Source organism: Gavia stellata, chromosome Z (genome assembly GCF_030936135.1).
Source record: "Gavia stellata isolate bGavSte3 chromosome Z, bGavSte3.hap2, whole genome shotgun sequence".
Taxonomy (NCBI): Eukaryota; Metazoa; Chordata; class Aves; order Gaviiformes; family Gaviidae; genus Gavia; species Gavia stellata.
In genome coordinates this window covers 12,767,394-12,785,744 of record NC_082637.1, presented here as the reverse complement: position 1 = coordinate 12,785,744, position 18,351 = coordinate 12,767,394, and the positions used below count along the sequence as shown (strand labels likewise).

The following is an 18,351-nucleotide window of genomic DNA, read 5'->3' as shown; positions in this document are numbered from 1 at the left end:
AGAGGCAGACTGGAGGAATGGACCAACAGGAACTTTACGGAGTTCTTCAAGGACAGATGCCTAATGCTGCACTTGGGAAGGAATAACCGCTTGCACTGATACAGGCTAGGGAGTGACAGGCTGGGTAGCAGCCCTGCTGAAAGGGATCTGGGGATCTCGGCAGATAGCAAGCTGAACATGAGTCAACAGTGTGCCCTGGCAGCAATGGAGGCCAACAACATCCTGGGTTATACTAACAGGAGCATAATCAGTAGGTGAAGGAAGTGATCAGCTTTCATTAGACCCAAAGTACAATACTACATTCAGTTTTGGGCTTTCCAGTACAAGAAAGATACTATAAGCCACAGCAGGTTCAGTGTGGGGCTACCAGGGTGGTCGGGGTCTGGAACACATGCCCTGTGAGGAGAGACTGAGGGATCTGGGCTTGTTCAGCCTGGAGAACAGAGAGCTTCAGTGGGACATAGCTTTCTAATACCTGTGCATTAGAAAGACAATGGAGCCAGGCTCTTTACAGTCACGAGAAGGCGAGATACAACCAGCTTAAGTTGAGACAAAAGAGGTTCAGATTGAACACAGGAAATAATTTTTTTCACAGAGATGTTCTGCAGCCTCCATCTTTGGCAGTTTTCAAGAACCAACTGGATAAAGCCCTGAGCCAATATGATGTGGTCTTATATCTGACCATGGTTTGCACAGGAGGCTGGACTCGAGGACCTCCTGAGGTCCCTTCCTATTTGAATTCTCCTGTGTTTCTATGAAAACAATCATGGATATATGCAAGCATTTCCCAGTTGATAGAAAGACAATAGATATTTATGTTGAGGAGATACTTTTGATCCTGGGATTTCATAATTTGTTTAATTTTTATATATTTCATGTTTTTTCAGACATGATTGATTGTGGCCAGTGCAAGTTGTTAAGGACAGTTCAGGTCATGTTTTGTTACTTGTCAGCGATTTGAGGTTTGAATATTCTGTTGTTTAGCCACTTGTTTGGTTTTTGTGAATTTGGAAGTGTATGCATATTTCAGAAATATGCTTTTTTGTCTGTTTAGCCTCTACGCCGCCCTGACTCCTCTGATGACCGCTATGTGATGACCAAACATGCTGCTATATATCCAACAGAGGAGGAACTTCAGGCAGTCCAAAAAATTGTTTCTATTACTGAGCGTGCTTTGAAACTTGTTTCTGACAACATGACTGATCATGAAAAAAGCAAGAACAAAGAAGGAGATGACAAAAAAGACGGCAGTAAAGACAGGTATTTTTTTTTTATTACTTTTTAAGAATTTCCTCATTTGTTTCTGAAGTTTTTCCTTACACTGTTATCAGTGTTTCCACGGATTCTCTTCTCTTCAGGTTTTGATAAGGTCTGTGTCACTATGGCCTCAAAAGTATGTGGAATACTCCTATTTTATTTCACTTTTCTATCTTCAGGATTAGTTTTAAGGTTTTTATATTATTTTAAATGCAACTTTTAACTGTAATTCACAGAGCTTTGAAAGGAGTTTTACGGGTAGGCGTTTTGGCTAAAGGTTTACTACTCCGTGGAGACCGAAACGTCAATCTTGTTTTGTTATGTGCTGAGAAGCCTTCAAAGACGTTACTCAGTCGTATTGCTGAAAGCCTTCCCAAACAACTTGCAGTAAGTAGAATTTAGACTTTTGGATTTGAATTTTTGTAAAGATACTGTAAAAGTCTGTCCTCAAGTCAAGTGTCGGCAGGGCTCACTGTGCCACATTTCATAGCTCAGGTTCAGTTTCTTTCCGTTTTCCAAGTGTTTCCATTGGAACTCGGGGACTATGTGGCATGTTTTGCTTTCTGTGTATTGCATCCATACAAGTGTCTAGGTGTTTATGCTAGCAGTGTAGTATCAATCATCATTTAATAGATTTTATTTAATTGGGAAATAGAAATCAACAGAAGACTATTATCCAGTTACCAGCAGCGACAGAGGTAATTTGTGGAGTGTTACAGGAAGTTTGCTGCCTGAAGGTCAAAGTTCTCCATTAATGCCAGTCTGTTTGTACTTACATCTTGTTTCCAATTTGTGTGTCAGTGCTTTGTAGTTCCACAATTAGTTAACTAAGTCTTGTGTGGTTGGTTTGTTTTTTTATTTTAATTTGGCCCTTTAAAAAAAAAAAAAAAAGGACATGCAGTCTTAGACCTTTCATCAGAATTCATGTAAACTGTTTGCTGTATTTCCACAAGAAATGAAAATATAGAATAAAGTCTCTGTTTTGCTGAACAAAGCCTGTCCACCATCGTTACGGAATGCTTGTCACAGCATTAATATTTCAATAGTGTCTGGTAAATGTTCGACAGAATCGGTGGCATTGTAGAAGCTTTAGCAGGATCGGATAAGTTAGAAAATAATCTTGAGTTTGCTGTAGTTTGAAGTAACAGAGCAGAAGAAAACTTGAAAACTACATCTTGGTCTGGCTTTGTGGAGAAGTCACTTGTCTGTCTAGTTTGTGGAAGAAGGTGGCAGAGGTGCCTACAGCTTCCTTTTGGGGGTATTTAGAATTATTAAATCTAGTTACAAGAAGCAATTTGGAATAACCACCTTGTTAGTTACTCTTACATTTTTTCCCTGGCGTTTATCTTGCCCTTTGTTCTTACCATGTTGTGACAGCCAAGTATAGAATGTTCCTAGTGGTACCCATCCTGTAACTGCAAGCTTGAAGAACAACCACCACATCTTGGTGCTTTTTAAACGCTCCTGTGTTCCAATAAGAAACATATCCAGCTGACGTTTTAAGTGGCACTGAGGCTGTCAAACACTGTCAAGATTCTTGTTATGTAACTTAATTGTAGATGAATTTCCTTTCTGGGTAGTTTTTTTTCTTTTGCATGCTTGGTGGCTGCTGTGTATTGTCATTAATGATTTGGAAGCAGTATGCAAGTCCATATATATATATATTCATTGTGTATACTGTGGTTTCTTTGAATACAGAGGTATTTGCTTCATGGAACTATATTGCATTTCTGTCTTTCTGTTAAAAAGACTATGTCGAAATCCGTTTTCTTCCCCATACTTTTACTGTCCCCATGCTAATGGAAATTTCTGTTTCTCGATATTTAGGTAATAAGTCCTGAGAAATACGATATCAAGTGTGCAGTCCCAGAAGCAGCAATAATTTTAAATTCGTGTGTGGAACCCAAAATGCAAGTTACTATCACACTGACATCTCCAATCATTCGGGAGGAGAACATGAGGGATGGAGGTTGGGAAGTTGTTAAAGAAGTTACTTCTTTCTCACCTGTTTTTTTATGTTTATCTATTCTGCTTAAGATGGCATTAAGGTCCTGGAAGGCAACATGCTGGCACATGTATTTGATCGAAACCTTGTTTTTCAACAACCAGTCTTGGTAGAGAACAGTTGATTAAAATAAATGCTTATATGATGCGTTTATTTAATTTTTAAAATTTCTAACTTTATGTCCAACCTCAGTTTTCTGGAAAAGGTACAAACTTGACTATTTTTTCCCCCTCTTTTAAAATTATGTGGAAAACTAAGTATTTTATAGCAAATGGCTATAAACTGGCTTTCTAGAGCAGTCTTGCCCTAAGAGAAAGATTGTGTGGTTTTAGAAAATCAAATCACAGGTTTTTGGGTTTAAACTGGATCAGTATTACAATCACTTACACATTCCAAATAGCAGCGCCACTTAAAATGCACTTTTATAATACTTTTGATGGTAACAGTTCTTCTAACTTTAAAATACAATGCGATTTTTTCCAGCTTTCTGAGGTTGCTTTTTGGTCTGGAGTGCTTTTTGAGTATATTTAGACTCCTGGTATTACAATCAGTCTTCTATCCAACTGACAAACCCAGACTAGTACAATAAGAAATGGCTTTGTCGTTGAGCTGAAGCAGAAGGTGGAGCTTGTAAATCAATTTACATTTCTGAAGTCCACAGTTTCTCTCGTGCCAGCAGTGTTGCTTTAGGGTCTGTTCTGTAACACTTTCGAAGCTCCAAAAGCTTTTAAGCCAACAAGCATGATTAATGTCTGCAGTACATTGGTTCTTTTTGTTTACGGGTCAGATAAAATTAACTTTTGTTTCCTTTTAATCCTGTATTTTCATAGTTGAAAGAGATCATGGCAAACAGGGTTCTGGTGTTTGACAGTGAACCTACAAATAGGAAATCTGAGGCTATCTTAACACTTCTTATATGCAGGTTGAAAAAAATTGTATGTGTGTGTGTATACATGTGCTTGTGTATATACGTATTTATATAAGCCACGGAGGTTTTTTTATTTCATCTCATCATTACCTGTCCTCTAAAATACTTGAGGTTTTTATATTGCATTAGTAAATGTCCTGTAGCTGTGACTAGTGCATTGTAAGCAAGCTGTGTTAACAAAGTCGTCCTCCATAATCAGAAAGAAAATTTTCAAGATGCATTCTCTGGTTTGGATGACTTCTGAAGAGTCATTCAGAGTGCTTTGTACATGATTTTTAAACTGTGCATATTATTCCTAGCTATAAAGGCTTTGTACATGTACTGTCACACCCAACCAGTTTTACTTGGTTTTTGACAATCTAAGTGTAACATGACTCTTGGTTTGTCTGTGCTGAATCAGACTTCACATATTATTTGAATAGATAATAATACTTTAACTTAAAAGATTTTATTATTAAACTAGATTAACCATTAAGTGAAGTTAACCTTAAACACCATGTTTATTTCTTGATATACTGTGCAAAAGTGCACTATTGATTCCTGCCACAATACTAATTTTCAATTAAGTAGTTTCTGGCCTAAAATTCTATGATGTGGACTAAAAATAAAATAAATTTCAAATTACTGCCATCAATCCCTTAATTTATGCCACCTAAAGGAAACAAATCTGTATTTTTGTCTGACCCACACTTGAGTTAAAATGATCATTGTGAGTTTATTCACTGCTGAATGCAGTAGTGCCTCTAGGCAAGCAAAATCAAGTTAGATTTCTCTTCAAGACACTGAGCAGTATAAAATGGATATGCAGAAAAGTTCACTTTTGAAACTAGAGCAAATAGAAGACTGAATTGCAAATTATTGAAGCAAAGAAGGCCTTATTACAAAGACTGCTGCTTATTTGCTGCAGAGTAACAGTATGTGTTTGTGTTTTTTCTTACTGCAGCTTCTCATGCTCTGTGTCTTACAATGGTTTAAAGTTTTCTTTTTTTTTAGCCCGCTTGGGAAGCTAGTTCAGGTGATAAGGAAGGCTTTACCGGAAGAACCAGTTTGAGTAAAGATGAGACTGAGACTTGCACGTGGAGTAGAATCATGTTTGATATGTAGTAATCCCATTACATGATAAAAGGCTAAAAAAAAATACGGTGAAATAAAATTGTTAATCGCATAGCTACTGTTTCTTACAGTATTGTGCGTTTGACAGTTTACCGAATCTGATATATTCAAAGTGCTCTAACCCCTGCTGTGGAATCTTTCCTTCAGCAAACAAAGTGTACATACTTACAAACACATATATGTGTGTGCGTGTGTGTTTTTTATCCTTAGCTAACAGCTCTGGTCCAAAGCCTTCTAGCAGAGGGATTTGATTCCTGTCAGGGGTTGCTGCCAAGACATCGGAAGGATTTTTGACCAAGGTTTTCTAAAGCTCAGTGTCACACCTGCCATGCTTTGTAAAGGAGGGGGTTTGGATGCATAGTCCTAGCATCTACTGTTGCTTTGTGTGTGTTTGTTTTTTTTCTTTTCGTCTTTGTCTCTCTCCTAGAATTAAGCAGTGTTCACACTAGTCTTGAAATAGTTGACGGAGTAAAATGGTATTTCCCATAATAAAACTTACTGAAATTGATATACCTGTTAACTTTCAATGAAGAGGTAGTGTGGACACAGCATGTCTAACTGAAGATTAACCCCTTATATTTAGGCTAGTAATAAAGTAAGTTATATAGGGTAAGAATTCGTGCTTGTGTTTTGTAAATTAATTCAGTTTTTTGTCTTAGCTTAACAAGGTGGTAGGTCAGGCATCTGAATTTAGTTAAATAGTCTTTAAGGGGTTAATCCTGAAATGTGAAACAGATGCAAAAATCCACAGATTATGTATTACAGGAGTTTCTTTGATACATTTTTTTTAGTCAAGGTGTTCTCAGTGCAATAGGTGCCTTGGCAACTTCTGACTCTCAGAGTCTTTTTAAGTTTCAAGGGTATTCATATGATACCTATTAGTAGCACATTTTAGATTGACATTTCCAGCACTGAGTAAGATTCTCTTCTGTGCACTTGAACTGTAATTCTTTTTAGTAAAATTATTTTCCAAATTGAAGTTTTTCAGAGCTAGAAATAATTGGAGTTTCAAATTATGTAATGAATTACTGTGCTAAAAGTTTGGATGGTGTCACCTATTTGCAGATTAGTTTTAGAAGAATGTAAATAATTGACTGATTAGGCTACTAGGCCCAACAACCCATATTTTTATTCTTAATTTCTAAACCTTACTTCGCCACTTTTTTCCTCCTGTGGGTTTTCTCTAAATGTACTCCTTGTCTCTTATATCCAGATTGTACTCATTTCATCAGTTATCTTACCTGGCACCTCTCTTGTATAGGTTTGGGTTTGGGGTTTTTTTAATTTGTTTTGTTTTAAAGGAAATACCACTTTAACTGTCTTCATTTGCTCTGTAAATGCCTTGTTAGTGCAGTTTTTCATCTTTCCACTTTAACATATAGTCCATAAGTTTGAATATCTGTGTGAGAAGATACCTATGTTCTTCTCAGCTTCGTTCTTGTTTTGAAATCCTCCCCCTTTTATCCCTGTGCAGAGCAGTGGGACTATCCTCCAAAAAATGCACAAATCTGAATGTAGTACTTCAGATTAAATTTAATTATTATATTGCGAAGTTGTACCACCATGTTCATTCATGGCTTTTTAGCTCTCTGTATAGTAAAGTATCCTACTATTTATTTTACATTTGTGTAAAATAGGTGGTTTCACAGCTGTCTTTCTGCAGCATCCCTAAAAGCTTCTCCTTGCAGGCATGTTTCATGAGACTCAATATTCTTACTTTTTAAAAAAATTTATTCTCTGACTTACCTAAATTAATATCTTGCTGGAGTAAACTATATTGTTGCATACAGGCAGCTCCTGTGAAATGAGTACAATTGAGTGAGGGCTTTTTGTTTCATCTTACCTGGTGTATCACCAGTTATGCTAACAATATCCTTTGTTACTAGTCACAATAGCCATTTTCTTAATTAGTAAAACAAAGAACTTTTAAAGCTGATCACTGCATTGTATCTGTACAATTTTTAAGTAACTGAAGGATACCATTTCACATTGTTCAGTGGTTCCAGTTTTATTGATCAAACCACTTCCAAAAGGGCCTGTGGTCTCTTCCTTTTTGGTAACAAAGCAATCAGCTTGGTAATTAAATCCTTTCTGAACACTTGAATATACAAGATCTACTATATTTTCTTTATCTTTCAGATGTTCTGCTTTTTTTTTAAACTATTCCCTGCTTTTCTTTTTCCTGCTGAATCTTAAGTAAAGCAGTCCCTTTTCAGATCCTTCCTTGCATCCTAAATGATACTGGAGCACATATATTATGGGTTGAGGAATTTTACTTATATGAGTAAGAGAGATGGTACTAGAAAGTAATGGAACTCTGTAATATTGAAGAACATTTCACATTCCTTTAGTCAGGATTTTAAAGCAAAATAATTTCAATTTTAAGGTATGATAAAAATAACATAATTACTAAACATCTAGTGCTTTTAAGATTTGTTATACTTAGTTTTTCTTTTAAGAATACATCCCAAATAACACGTGACCATTAAAATTTAGAAGAAACTAAGTTTGAATGTTTCTACTTCGTTAAAGTGGATTTTTGTGTTCCTTCTGTCTTGTGTTCTCTGTGCTGGTGCACTGTGTCCAACCATCCTTCCTTCAGTATTTAATTTTAGGGGATATGTGTTTTTCCAGTGTTAGCTTAAATAAAGAAGCACTACGCATTGCATAATCCACAATGCATTTGAAAATAACCTCAGAGCTAAAGTATAACATGCTCTTGATCTTCATACTGGGTTGATGCCCTAATCCTAATTGAATGGCTTTTGTTGAACATTTACATTTGTTCTTCAAGGGTTTAAACTTTAAATGGCATGTGTGACATTGAAGCTACTTTAAGGAAGTGTCTTGCTCACCTGGTCAAACACCCATTCCTCACTGCATTTTGCCAATTCAATCCATTTTAGATGTAACCTCGGGTATGGTGAAAGACCCACCGGACGTCTTGGACAGGCAAAAATGCCTTGACGCTCTGGCTGCTCTACGCCACGCTAAGTGGTTCCAGGTTCGGAACATCATTTTACTTTCTTCTTGTAGCCTTATGAGAGATTAGCTCAGTTGCAATATAAATGTTTAATTGTGTGAAACCACTCAGCGTTGTTCATGCTAATAATACTTAATATTTTTCTGGTCCCTAAATTTAAATGTAGAAGGTTGAGTATGGAGGAACTGCTTTATGCAGTTATTGCTCACTTGACATGATTTTTTTTTCTGGTCATTGAGAAGGCGATGTTGAAAGCTTGACTCGCTTGGGGTGATCATATGTTGTATATTTGTTATATATTCCATAAGGCTGCAGAGTAACTTTGCTTTAAATAATGGAATACGTGTTTAAAGCTTTGTGTTTAGATTTAAGACTTTTTTTCCTATTTCTTAAGTGCATTAAGTGTAGGGAATGAAAGGTGAGAAGCAACTGTTTGGTTTAGTGACTTTGCATTCTGGCAAAGGCACAATAAAGAAACCAAACAGATTCCCTTGACCTTTCAGTCTCTATACCTATTCCTTAGATCTTTACTTTATCCTTTGTATTTCTAATATAGAAAGATATTGTATTTATTGTTACAAGTGAACATAGGTCAAAGTGTACAGGGGATCAAGAAATGTTATTCTTGTATAACCTGTGCACTTTGACTTCTACCACCTTAAATTACTAACCCTGTATAAAATACTGCTGTAAATGGCAGCTCATGGAATAAAGTTGTAGAATGATTTGTTTCAATCTTGTGTCTGAGCTTCCATTGAACAGTGGTGTTTTACTCTTTCAACAAGTCCTATTTGCTGTAGGTGTTGGGATTAATTAATTTGATTTTGTATTGCTCTCAAGGCTAGAGCTAATGGTCTGCAGTCCTGTGTGATTATCATACGTATTCTTCGTGACCTCTGTCAGCGGGTTCCAACTTGGTCTGATTTTCCAAGCTGGGTGAGTAATGTTCTTTTGAATGAGTCTTTTTAATACACATGGTACCGCCAGTAAAGCATAGGGAAGTGTTACTACAGTTTTTAAATGTAGACTTTTTCAAGAAGTATTGTAGGGTTTTGTTCGTCTTTTGGGTTTTTTTTTCCCACCAAATAATCCAGATTCCCTCTAAAAATTTAGTTTTCTGAGGTTTTGTCATTTGGAGGTGGAATTTTTTTTTTTCCAAAATGAATTTTCTTGTTCTTTTGTATTCTTTGTAGGTAGCATTCTTAGTCTATATTTTAGCATTTTTTTCCCTTACTCTGTGTAAAAGAATCCAATTTGTTCTAACCACCTACTGTGAACTGCTTGGACTTTAATGAAACTTACATAAAATAATACCAGCTGTGCCTATATAGTTCTGTGGTAACTTGAAAGAACAAATCACAGTAATTCCTGTGATCATTAATATGTCCCTTCTGCAAGATGAAATGCCACAGTACTTCACTACAATCTATGGATGTGTCACCATTAGCATTTTAATCAGTGTCACTTAGATCTCTAGGTTGTACCAGGTTACCTCTCTTAATTCTTGCAGCCGAGTGTTCTTGGAGCATTCCTTTTGCATTGACTGTCTTAAATGATGCTCTCTGAGAGTGCAACTTGTGCTCCAAATATTAAAAGATGTCCAATCTGTGGACCGGACAAAGTTAGTCTGAAAAAAAATCTCTGAAACGTGTGTAGTGTGGAAGTAAAGTTAGCTCTGACTGTTTCGTTTCACAGACCAAACCCTGTTGCACTGTGCTGCTTCCTTTTCAGTTTTGGCAGGAAGAGCGCTAACATTGTCAAGACAGCTTGAGCAGTTGGCATTATTTCAGTGAGAAATGTTTTACAACTGTGCTAAGCTTCCAGACAATTTTATTAAATTACTTCTGATAATATTTATTGCTTCTGGAAAATACGTGGAGCAGTTATTTCTGTGTTTTAAATATTTAAAGTTAAAAAAAATAGTGCCAGTTTCTGTGCTACATTTCATGAAAGATACACCGTACGAATACAGCTTAGAAGAAGCTGAGAAGTATGTAAGTGCCCTCTTAATATCACTAGGATACTGACTTGCCACAGAATAAACCCTGGCATACTTTTAGAAAAGCATCCTTAGAACTATTGCAGCACACAGCAGGCACATAGATGAAGATCAAGGAATGTTGTTTCTTACTTCTCACGTTATTTGTTTTGAGGCACATCCAGAAGGGAAGAGAGGTATGAAGTGGTGTGTTGGGCCTAGCTGTGTCTCAGCTCTCTGCAAAAGTGATTCCTGATTTGCTCCTGGTACCTGATGCATTGTCAGCGACATGGATCAACATTGAAGCCTGTGTAGAGTCAGCTGTTCTTTTGGCCGGTTGGCAAAGTCTTACTGATAAAAACAATGACAGAATGAAAATGGTGATTTTAAATATATGTAATTTCTGCCAGTCACAGATGGAGTTTCATAGATTGAAGAAACATATTTTTCTGGCTGCAGAACTTCTCCTAACTTGTATGCTAGAAGCCTGCTACAAACCAAAGAGATGCCAGAGCTTTTCAAAAAGAGCCTAAGTAGTTGTAAAAATAGAAGATATTAGGAAGTCTAAATATGGACATTAGTAGCACCCTCTTTATATACCTAACAATAAAAACTAAATTAGAATAATTTTGTCAAGTTCCTACAAGTTAGAAGGAACTATTATTCAAGGTTGATTTTTCAAACTTGAAATCCAGCCTTTCATGCACATAAACACAGGGCATCATAATTCACGTTTTCCTAGGATTAAGTTGTAGAATTTAGTGTATTCTATGAGGATCCAAAGGAACTAGACCTGAATAAATGCAAAAACATGATCTGCTTTTTTTCTTCCCTGCTGTATTTTGCTTCATACTTGAAAACAGCTAAATTACTGTTGCTAAATCCTGAGTGATACAGTGGGAGTGTGGAAATACCATGCTCGAGAGTGGAAATTTTTTGGTTAAATTTGAGCTAAAATAGAAAGGAATGGGCGCCCTTAGTGAAGGATTGTAATCAACACTGCCTATAGTTACTTGCATGCATTCGAATAGGCATTTACTCCTAGAAAGTAAAAACAAAAGCCAACATTTGAACAACTGTAAAACTCGGTGGGGAGGACCAAAAAACAAACCCCCCAAAAAACCCACCAAAAAACAAGAGAGACACTTTGTTTGAGAATTAAACTTGCCAAAGAGGTAGTATTGAAACATCCATTTCATGCTGGGAAGAAAACCTGAGAAAAGCTATTCTTTACCTTTGCAAATATCTTTTAACAGGTTTTTCTGGAAAAAATAGTGTCTAATAGAAGTAAACAATGAGAATACTCACAGAGAAAACAATATTTAAAATACAGCTTATAATTTAAACCATTTTAACTACTATCAAGTAATGTATAAATTTCAGAAAGCCTGTTTATCATCAAGGTTTTTTTACACTTGTTTAACATCTGAGTTAGTGTTAGCCCATATTCAGGAGAAGACTTGCTGTGAACTTCAGTTTTGCTAAACTGAAGAACTAGTAACCACTTAAATGTTAAAAGGTCATTAAATTTTCAATGCTTTAAGTTTCTGTACTCCTGTAAAAAAAATTTATCTTTCTATAGCATCCTGTTAATTTCATAAGATATACTGTGTGCTGTTTATTCATGTGGCTGACAGATTCAGGTGACCCACCATGTTTCTTTCATACTCTCTCAAAAAATGGCTGGACAAGTTGTCTACCTGCATATGTAGGCTACCAGAGTATGAATTTCTACAAAACTTTTGAACAATTTGTGATGAGAAGAAGCGTATCAGTACTCAATGTTAGTCTTGCACCAGCTTTCTTTTTATTCATCTTTATAAAATACCCAATTTTTTTTTTCCATTTTAACTGAAAGTGTTCTGTGATGTGTAATGTTCTTCAGAATTCTGGATTCAAAGGTTCTGTATGGAACAACAGTAGCAGCTTTTTTCCGTCATCTAAATTGGCTGCATTTTCTTATTGTTGGTCTAGGCTATGGAGTTGCTTGTGGAAAAAGCAATAAGCAGTGCTACTGGACCACAGAGTCCTGGGGATGCACTGAGAAGAGTATTTGAGTGTATATCCTCAGGAATCATCCTTAAAGGCAAGTTGCATTTGATCAGTGTCTATATACTTACACTTAACTAATGTAAAATCTGTAATCTTGGTTGAAATAAGGTAGAGACGTGCTACTAATTAACCTAACCATTGTAGGTGGTCCTGGCCTTCTGGACCCTTGTGAAAAAGATCCTTTTGATACACTTGCTGTAATGACAGATCAGCAACGAGAGGATATTACTTCGAGTGCACAGGTAGGGAAGCATATGTGTGAAGTAACTAAATTTGATGGCTGGTTTTCGGGGTGGTTTTTGTGGTTTTTTTTTTTTTTTAATGGAGCTACATGGTGGACATTAATTTTCCTTTCTTAGAATATAGTTCCATCTTTCAGATGATCAGTCTTAAGCTAGGCAATAAAAATTCCACAACAGAGAATGTATAATAATGTTCGATTCTGCACTAAAATTAACATTTTCCTGAAAAGTTTGAAGCACTCACATCTATATATATCTGTAAAGATGCTCACTCTACAGCAGTATGTTATTAGATCTAAAATTACATTGACATTTAATATTTTATGAATAAATCTGTGTAAGTTTAATTTTTAATATTTATTGCATCCACTTACAGTATTGACCATTCAGACTTGCAGCTTAAGAGGTTACTGCCCCTAGCTCTTCATTTGATCCTTTTGCTCAAGATTACTAACGTGTAATGGGACATGTGACAAGCCTTGGCTGCTTCAGTGCAAGTCCAGCAGCTAAAACACATGTACATTATTTTTAAGCTAAGATGATGTACTTTGTACAGAAGCAGCAAATGTGACATACACATTTTATTGTGTTGACTTTGTTGGGGGGAAGAAGAGGGGATAATGAGAGCTAAGGATAGTGTCATACACCACTAATGTTCTTCATTAGTTGTTTGACAAAATACTTAAAATTGACATTTGTTTCTAACAGAAATATCTTCTTTCTACCCTTTTTCTAGTTTGCACTGAGACTCCTTGCATTCCGTCAAATACACAAAGTTTTAGGAATGGATCCGTTACCACAGATGAATCAACGCTTCAACATCCATAATAATCGTAAAAGGAGAAGGGACAGTGATGGGGTTGATGGATTTGAAGCAGAGGGGAAAAAAGACAAAAAAGATTATGATAACTTTTAAAAATGTTTGTCGTCAGTGCTAAGATCAAAGGTGATAAAAAGTCCATTTGTTGCCTTGCTTTTTCTTCATTCATAATAATGTCTGTTTAAAACATCCAAAACCAACTTGGGGATTAGATTTGGAAGACAACAACCTAGCTCTTCTGTGAGATTCTGAATATTTTAATGGATGTTCTGTACCAGACAAATTATGGATGGAAAGACTGCAAATGGAAACTCTGTTGTCATACGAAAAAATAGTTTTCCCTCATTGCATTTTCTTTAAATGTGTTGCTAACTTTAGTAACTTTTCTTCTTTTTTTTTTGTCTTTTTTATTAACAAGTGCGTTGTCTTCTTATCTTGACTGTATTTAATGCAGCATTTGTGCTTCTGTTGCTATGTGTATTTTGACTTTTTATTTAGAAGGTTTTTTTGTTTGCCTTTGACACTAGTTGTATAAGTTACTTTGTGTTAGATAGTATAAACTGTTCCCCTCCCAATTAATATTTTACAGAACTTTTTTTTTTGTAAAGTGAGACTGCAGGATTATGTTTTTTTCTAAATGTGAAGGGGTTACAACACATAATTATCCTGCCATTTGAGTGCTCAGAATTCAATGTTTTTGCCAATCTTGTGGCATTTGTCTCCTTAGTGTGATATAACGGTGTAATTAAGACAAATTTGTGTTAATCTAATCAAGTTTGCTGTTAGTTGTGCATTAGCAGTATAAAAGCTAATATATACAGTATGGTCTTGCAACAGTTTTAAAGCAGCTGCATAATTGATCAAAGTTTTGCATGACGTTTTTGTTTATAATAGAAGGGCTTTTAAAACTATCATCTTAGGTTAAATGCGTAGGTCTTTGTATGATTGACTTTGTGACATAGCAAGGCCAAAAAATAACTTTCTGAATTTCGTTTCTCAATATACAAGCAAAAGCAGGTATTTCCCATTTAGACAAAGTTAATAATTCTTTTCAGTCAACTTTGTCAATATGATATTAATGCCTCTCAGCCCTTAAAATAAATGTTTGTCATATCAGTGCCTGTGAGGTTATTCCTTATAGCTATTCCTGTATAAACTTCCTGTGATTTTTTCAATAATTCAAATTTTAGAAGTGAAATATTACTGAAAAAGTGAAGGTTATCAAAGAAAAAACCCAGAAAATTATTTGATGTGGCCATAGTGTATGCTTATGTCTCTTTCAAAAAGCTAAATATAGCAGTGATGTAAGTAAAGTTACATCATACTGTTGATGTATGCTCTGGTACACAGGTGTGATTTGTTGTCACAGCACTACGGTGGAATACACAAATAAAAACTAAAATTTATTAAATGACTAAAATTCATTATACACTGGAAACTGAAGTTTTAATTATTCTGTTCAATGTGTTTTATGCTTTGTTGCAAACCCATAAAACAGATTAACATAAACTAACATTCCGGTAACTACTTTATCGATGGTGTAGGAGACTATCACACATTACAAAGATCATTTATTATTTCTGGTAGCATTTATTAAAAAAAAATTTTGTTACGTTTTGAGGTCGAATTTATCTTTGACCTTTTTAATAAGTAACTGGTGGAGTAGGGGGATGTTTCTGTTTGCAACACCTACTGCTAACAGCATAGGCCTATGGAATAAAAATACAATATTTTAGAAAAGTAGAGGGAGTCTAAAGACTTAAAGAAAAAAATTCATACAATGTTTTTCAAGCATCAGAGTGCAATTTTTAAGGGAGTGATTATTAGTGGTTAGCAAATAACGGGAAAGCTTTCTCATTATAGGAAAAAGCTTTCTCATTATAGGAAAGATTTCTTACTAAAATTTCAGCATCAGAAATGTAGAAAGCAGAAATGCTTTAAAGTTACTTTAAAGAAAGATTACAATAGTTTCTGTTGTCCAGCCTTGATGCATAGCTCCAAGCAATGTGCTTATTCTTAGTCTTTTTTTAAGAGGATACCTTGCTGCCATGGTGTCTAGTTAGCCATTACTATTTATTTTGAAAGCTACAGGTGCTATTCATGTGGCTAGTTCAACTCCATACCAAAGTTTCTCTCCTCCTATAGCAAACTGGTCTATTCAGACATGTGACCCTAAAATTTAGGATTAAAAAGGTCAAAGATGTATTTTGGATTTCCTGTATTTTTGTTCTGCTGGCTTTTAACTCTTAACCAGTTTCTGGATCTTTTGAGATATTGTATACTTAAAGTGATTCCACATTAAATATGAAGCTGTGACCATGATTTTTGCGCTGTGTGGTGAAGAGTGAATTTGCAGTTTGTTTCTGGTTTTCCTGCCCATTTTAATGGGCTCTTTTAGGTGACTTCTGACTCTTGCTACTAAGAAGGATGGAAAAACAAGGTTTTAAAAAGTACAGAGCTAGCTTTTACTTTAAATACTACACTGTGCACGTAGGAAGACAAAACCAAGACCAAGTAACCAATTTATGAACAAGTAATCATTTTAATATCCTGTGTTTTGGTAATGCTAGCGGTTTACTAATAAGCAGTGTTTACCTTTTTTATTCGGCAATGCTGTGTGTTAACTCTCAAAATCTCAGACACCATACTCGTCATACACAAAAGAGAAATGGACACAGCAAGAATTTTCCCCTCAGTGCTCACCTTAGAGGAGCAATGTGAAAATGTGAGCTGTTCTGTTTTGGAGCTTTTTCAAACTTTGACTTGTCTGCCTGGTTTGTTAAGTGTGTCCTGTCTGTGAGCAGTGTGGTTTCACATGGGTTCCTGTGTAGAGGCTTTGCTAGAAATTAAAGGACATAGTCCATCAACTTCTTGCCCTGTTATGAAATTCTAGATGGACTGTTAATCTTACAGAGCTATTGAATGTGATGGGTTCGTTTGCTGCTTCTACTTTTAGACCTATCTCACTACTCAGAAGTGATTTAATACTACTTAAAATTGTTGTACCTAGCAAATTTCTGAGAGTTGGAGTCAACTTTAAATATTCCTACAACAATTCGTATGCATATTTAACATTCTTGTTGCAAGTTGAATACCTGCTGATCATTAGTCTTGTTAAGTATTCACACAATGCCGAATTAATTTCTTTATTAAACAATTAAGACTTCTTTGGACTATGCAAATGGATTTTAACAGCATAGCGTTAATAATGGTGACGGGGGAGGAGTAGGCACAATTTGCAGTCTGTTTTTTCCACTTACATTGTAGGTTTACAAAGTAGATTCAACAAAAACATCTGTTTTCCTTCTGTTTGTTGTTTTTTTTCTCTGACAGCTGTAAGCCAAAGAGCTTTCTAGCCAAAAAGGCTAGCAAATTAAATTTCTCCTGAGAGATTCTTTTACAAATCTTTTCAAGAGTTCTTTTTTCCTTCAGCATGGTATATCTCAGCCTTTTTAAAATTAAACAGGTATCTCATCTTTTGGGGAGGAAAAAATTCCAAGGGGTGTCATCTACAGAGTTATCACAATGGTTTTGATTTAGATCCATATAAAAATCAGGCTTCATTCTGTAAATATCTGTTAATTTGTATTCTCCCATTTTGTTCCACTTTCTCACTTGGATTATGAAAATGTGCATATATATTCCTAGTACTGAGAGAAGTTTGCTGCTGTGTATTGAACTGCTTTCTGATGTTCTGCAGTTTGCATTTTAAGAAATAGTACCCTAATAATACTTGCCAAATGTGAAATTCCTAACAGGGTCATTGTTTTTCATGGGTCCATGACTGGCAGCTATTGCTGGGGATTTTTATCCTGCACAGTGCATACTTTCCCATTTAACGTAGCCTTAACATACCTGCGTTAGCAAGGGTCATTATGACGGGTTGTCTGCTTTAATACATGTGTTTTCTTAAACTATTTTGCAAACCCATGGCCATTAATATTTATTCTGAAGCTAGTGATTCATTTATTGCAGGGCAGTTTAAAGCCTATCAGCTTTTAGAGGCTCAGCCTAGCCTAAATACTTTCACATATATTCTACATCAATCCTATTTCAGGTTGATACCCTAGATCCAAAGAAACATAGAATGGCATCAAGAAACCTCTATGGATTTTTGAAGTTTCCTATATTTGAAAATCTGAGGTTGTGGAACGAAAAGCTGACCAAGAGAACATAAATTGCTTTCTCTACAGTAAAAGGTTACTTTCAGGCTAAAATGGAGACAAAAAGCCTCTTGTTTCTACATAAGAATCACAAAACTTGCTCCTTATGTAAGCTTTTTTCTTTCCTTTTCTGTATGCTGCATCATGTTTGTATTAATTGTATGCATATATAATGAGGAAGTTCTGTCCAGAATATGTAAGACAGCCTTATCAGAGACCCAAAGTCTGTCACACGTTTAAATTTGCCAGTAATGTGCTGGGTATACAAGTTAATGTTTTCTTGCTAAGACAGGAGGCTGAGCTGCATTGCTAACACTGCAAGTCAGAACAACCTGGGAGAGATGAAGGTGCCTGAACACAGGGGTTTACTGTCATTTTATATGTTCCTAGGGTATGTGCTGCTCCAAAAGGGGATGGCTGTCTCAGAGGTCCGGGCCTATAGCTGCCAGCCCCATATGGATACCTCAGTATGCCTTAGGATGTCTAGAATGGCGTTGTTTAGGGAACTACCATGTATTTATGTGCATGAGAGAAAAACGGAGGTACTTCTCAGTATTGGAGCCAGTGTGATCCAGACTGTTGCCAATATAGTCGTGTGGAACTGCAGCTTCAGGAAGGTGGGATAGTCACGAAGGATGCATTGCGGTGTCGACAACGGAGTGTGCTTGTTGCAGTGAAGTGCCTATGATAATTAAATGCCATCCCAGTTTCTCCCAGTAACTTCAATAATTTTTTTTAGTGTGTTTTGTAAATTATTTGCACCTGTCCAAGGTTTTGAGAATAAGAAGTGGGAGGAATTTGCTTAATGTC

At 35.9% G+C, this 18,351-nt stretch overlaps 1 protein-coding gene across 1 annotated transcript in view; it reads left to right on the top strand.

The window, feature by feature from the left end:
- The window catches only part of ZFR (zinc finger RNA binding protein), a 53,226-nt gene extending 37,532 nt beyond the window's left edge, over positions 1-15,694 (top strand). Inside the window, exons 13-20 of the mRNA XM_059833250.1 lie at positions 1,055-1,260; positions 1,494-1,644; positions 3,085-3,226; positions 8,210-8,307; positions 9,127-9,222; positions 12,239-12,350; positions 12,461-12,558; positions 13,295-15,694. Coding sequence (XP_059689233.1) covers positions 1,055-1,260; positions 1,494-1,644; positions 3,085-3,226; positions 8,210-8,307; positions 9,127-9,222; positions 12,239-12,350; positions 12,461-12,558; positions 13,295-13,474 — 1,083 coding nt within the window. The 3' untranslated portion in view covers positions 13,475-15,694. The remainder of the gene's footprint in view (positions 1-1,054; positions 1,261-1,493; positions 1,645-3,084; positions 3,227-8,209; positions 8,308-9,126; positions 9,223-12,238; positions 12,351-12,460; positions 12,559-13,294) is intronic.
- Positions 15,695-18,351: the final 2,657 nt, after the last annotated feature.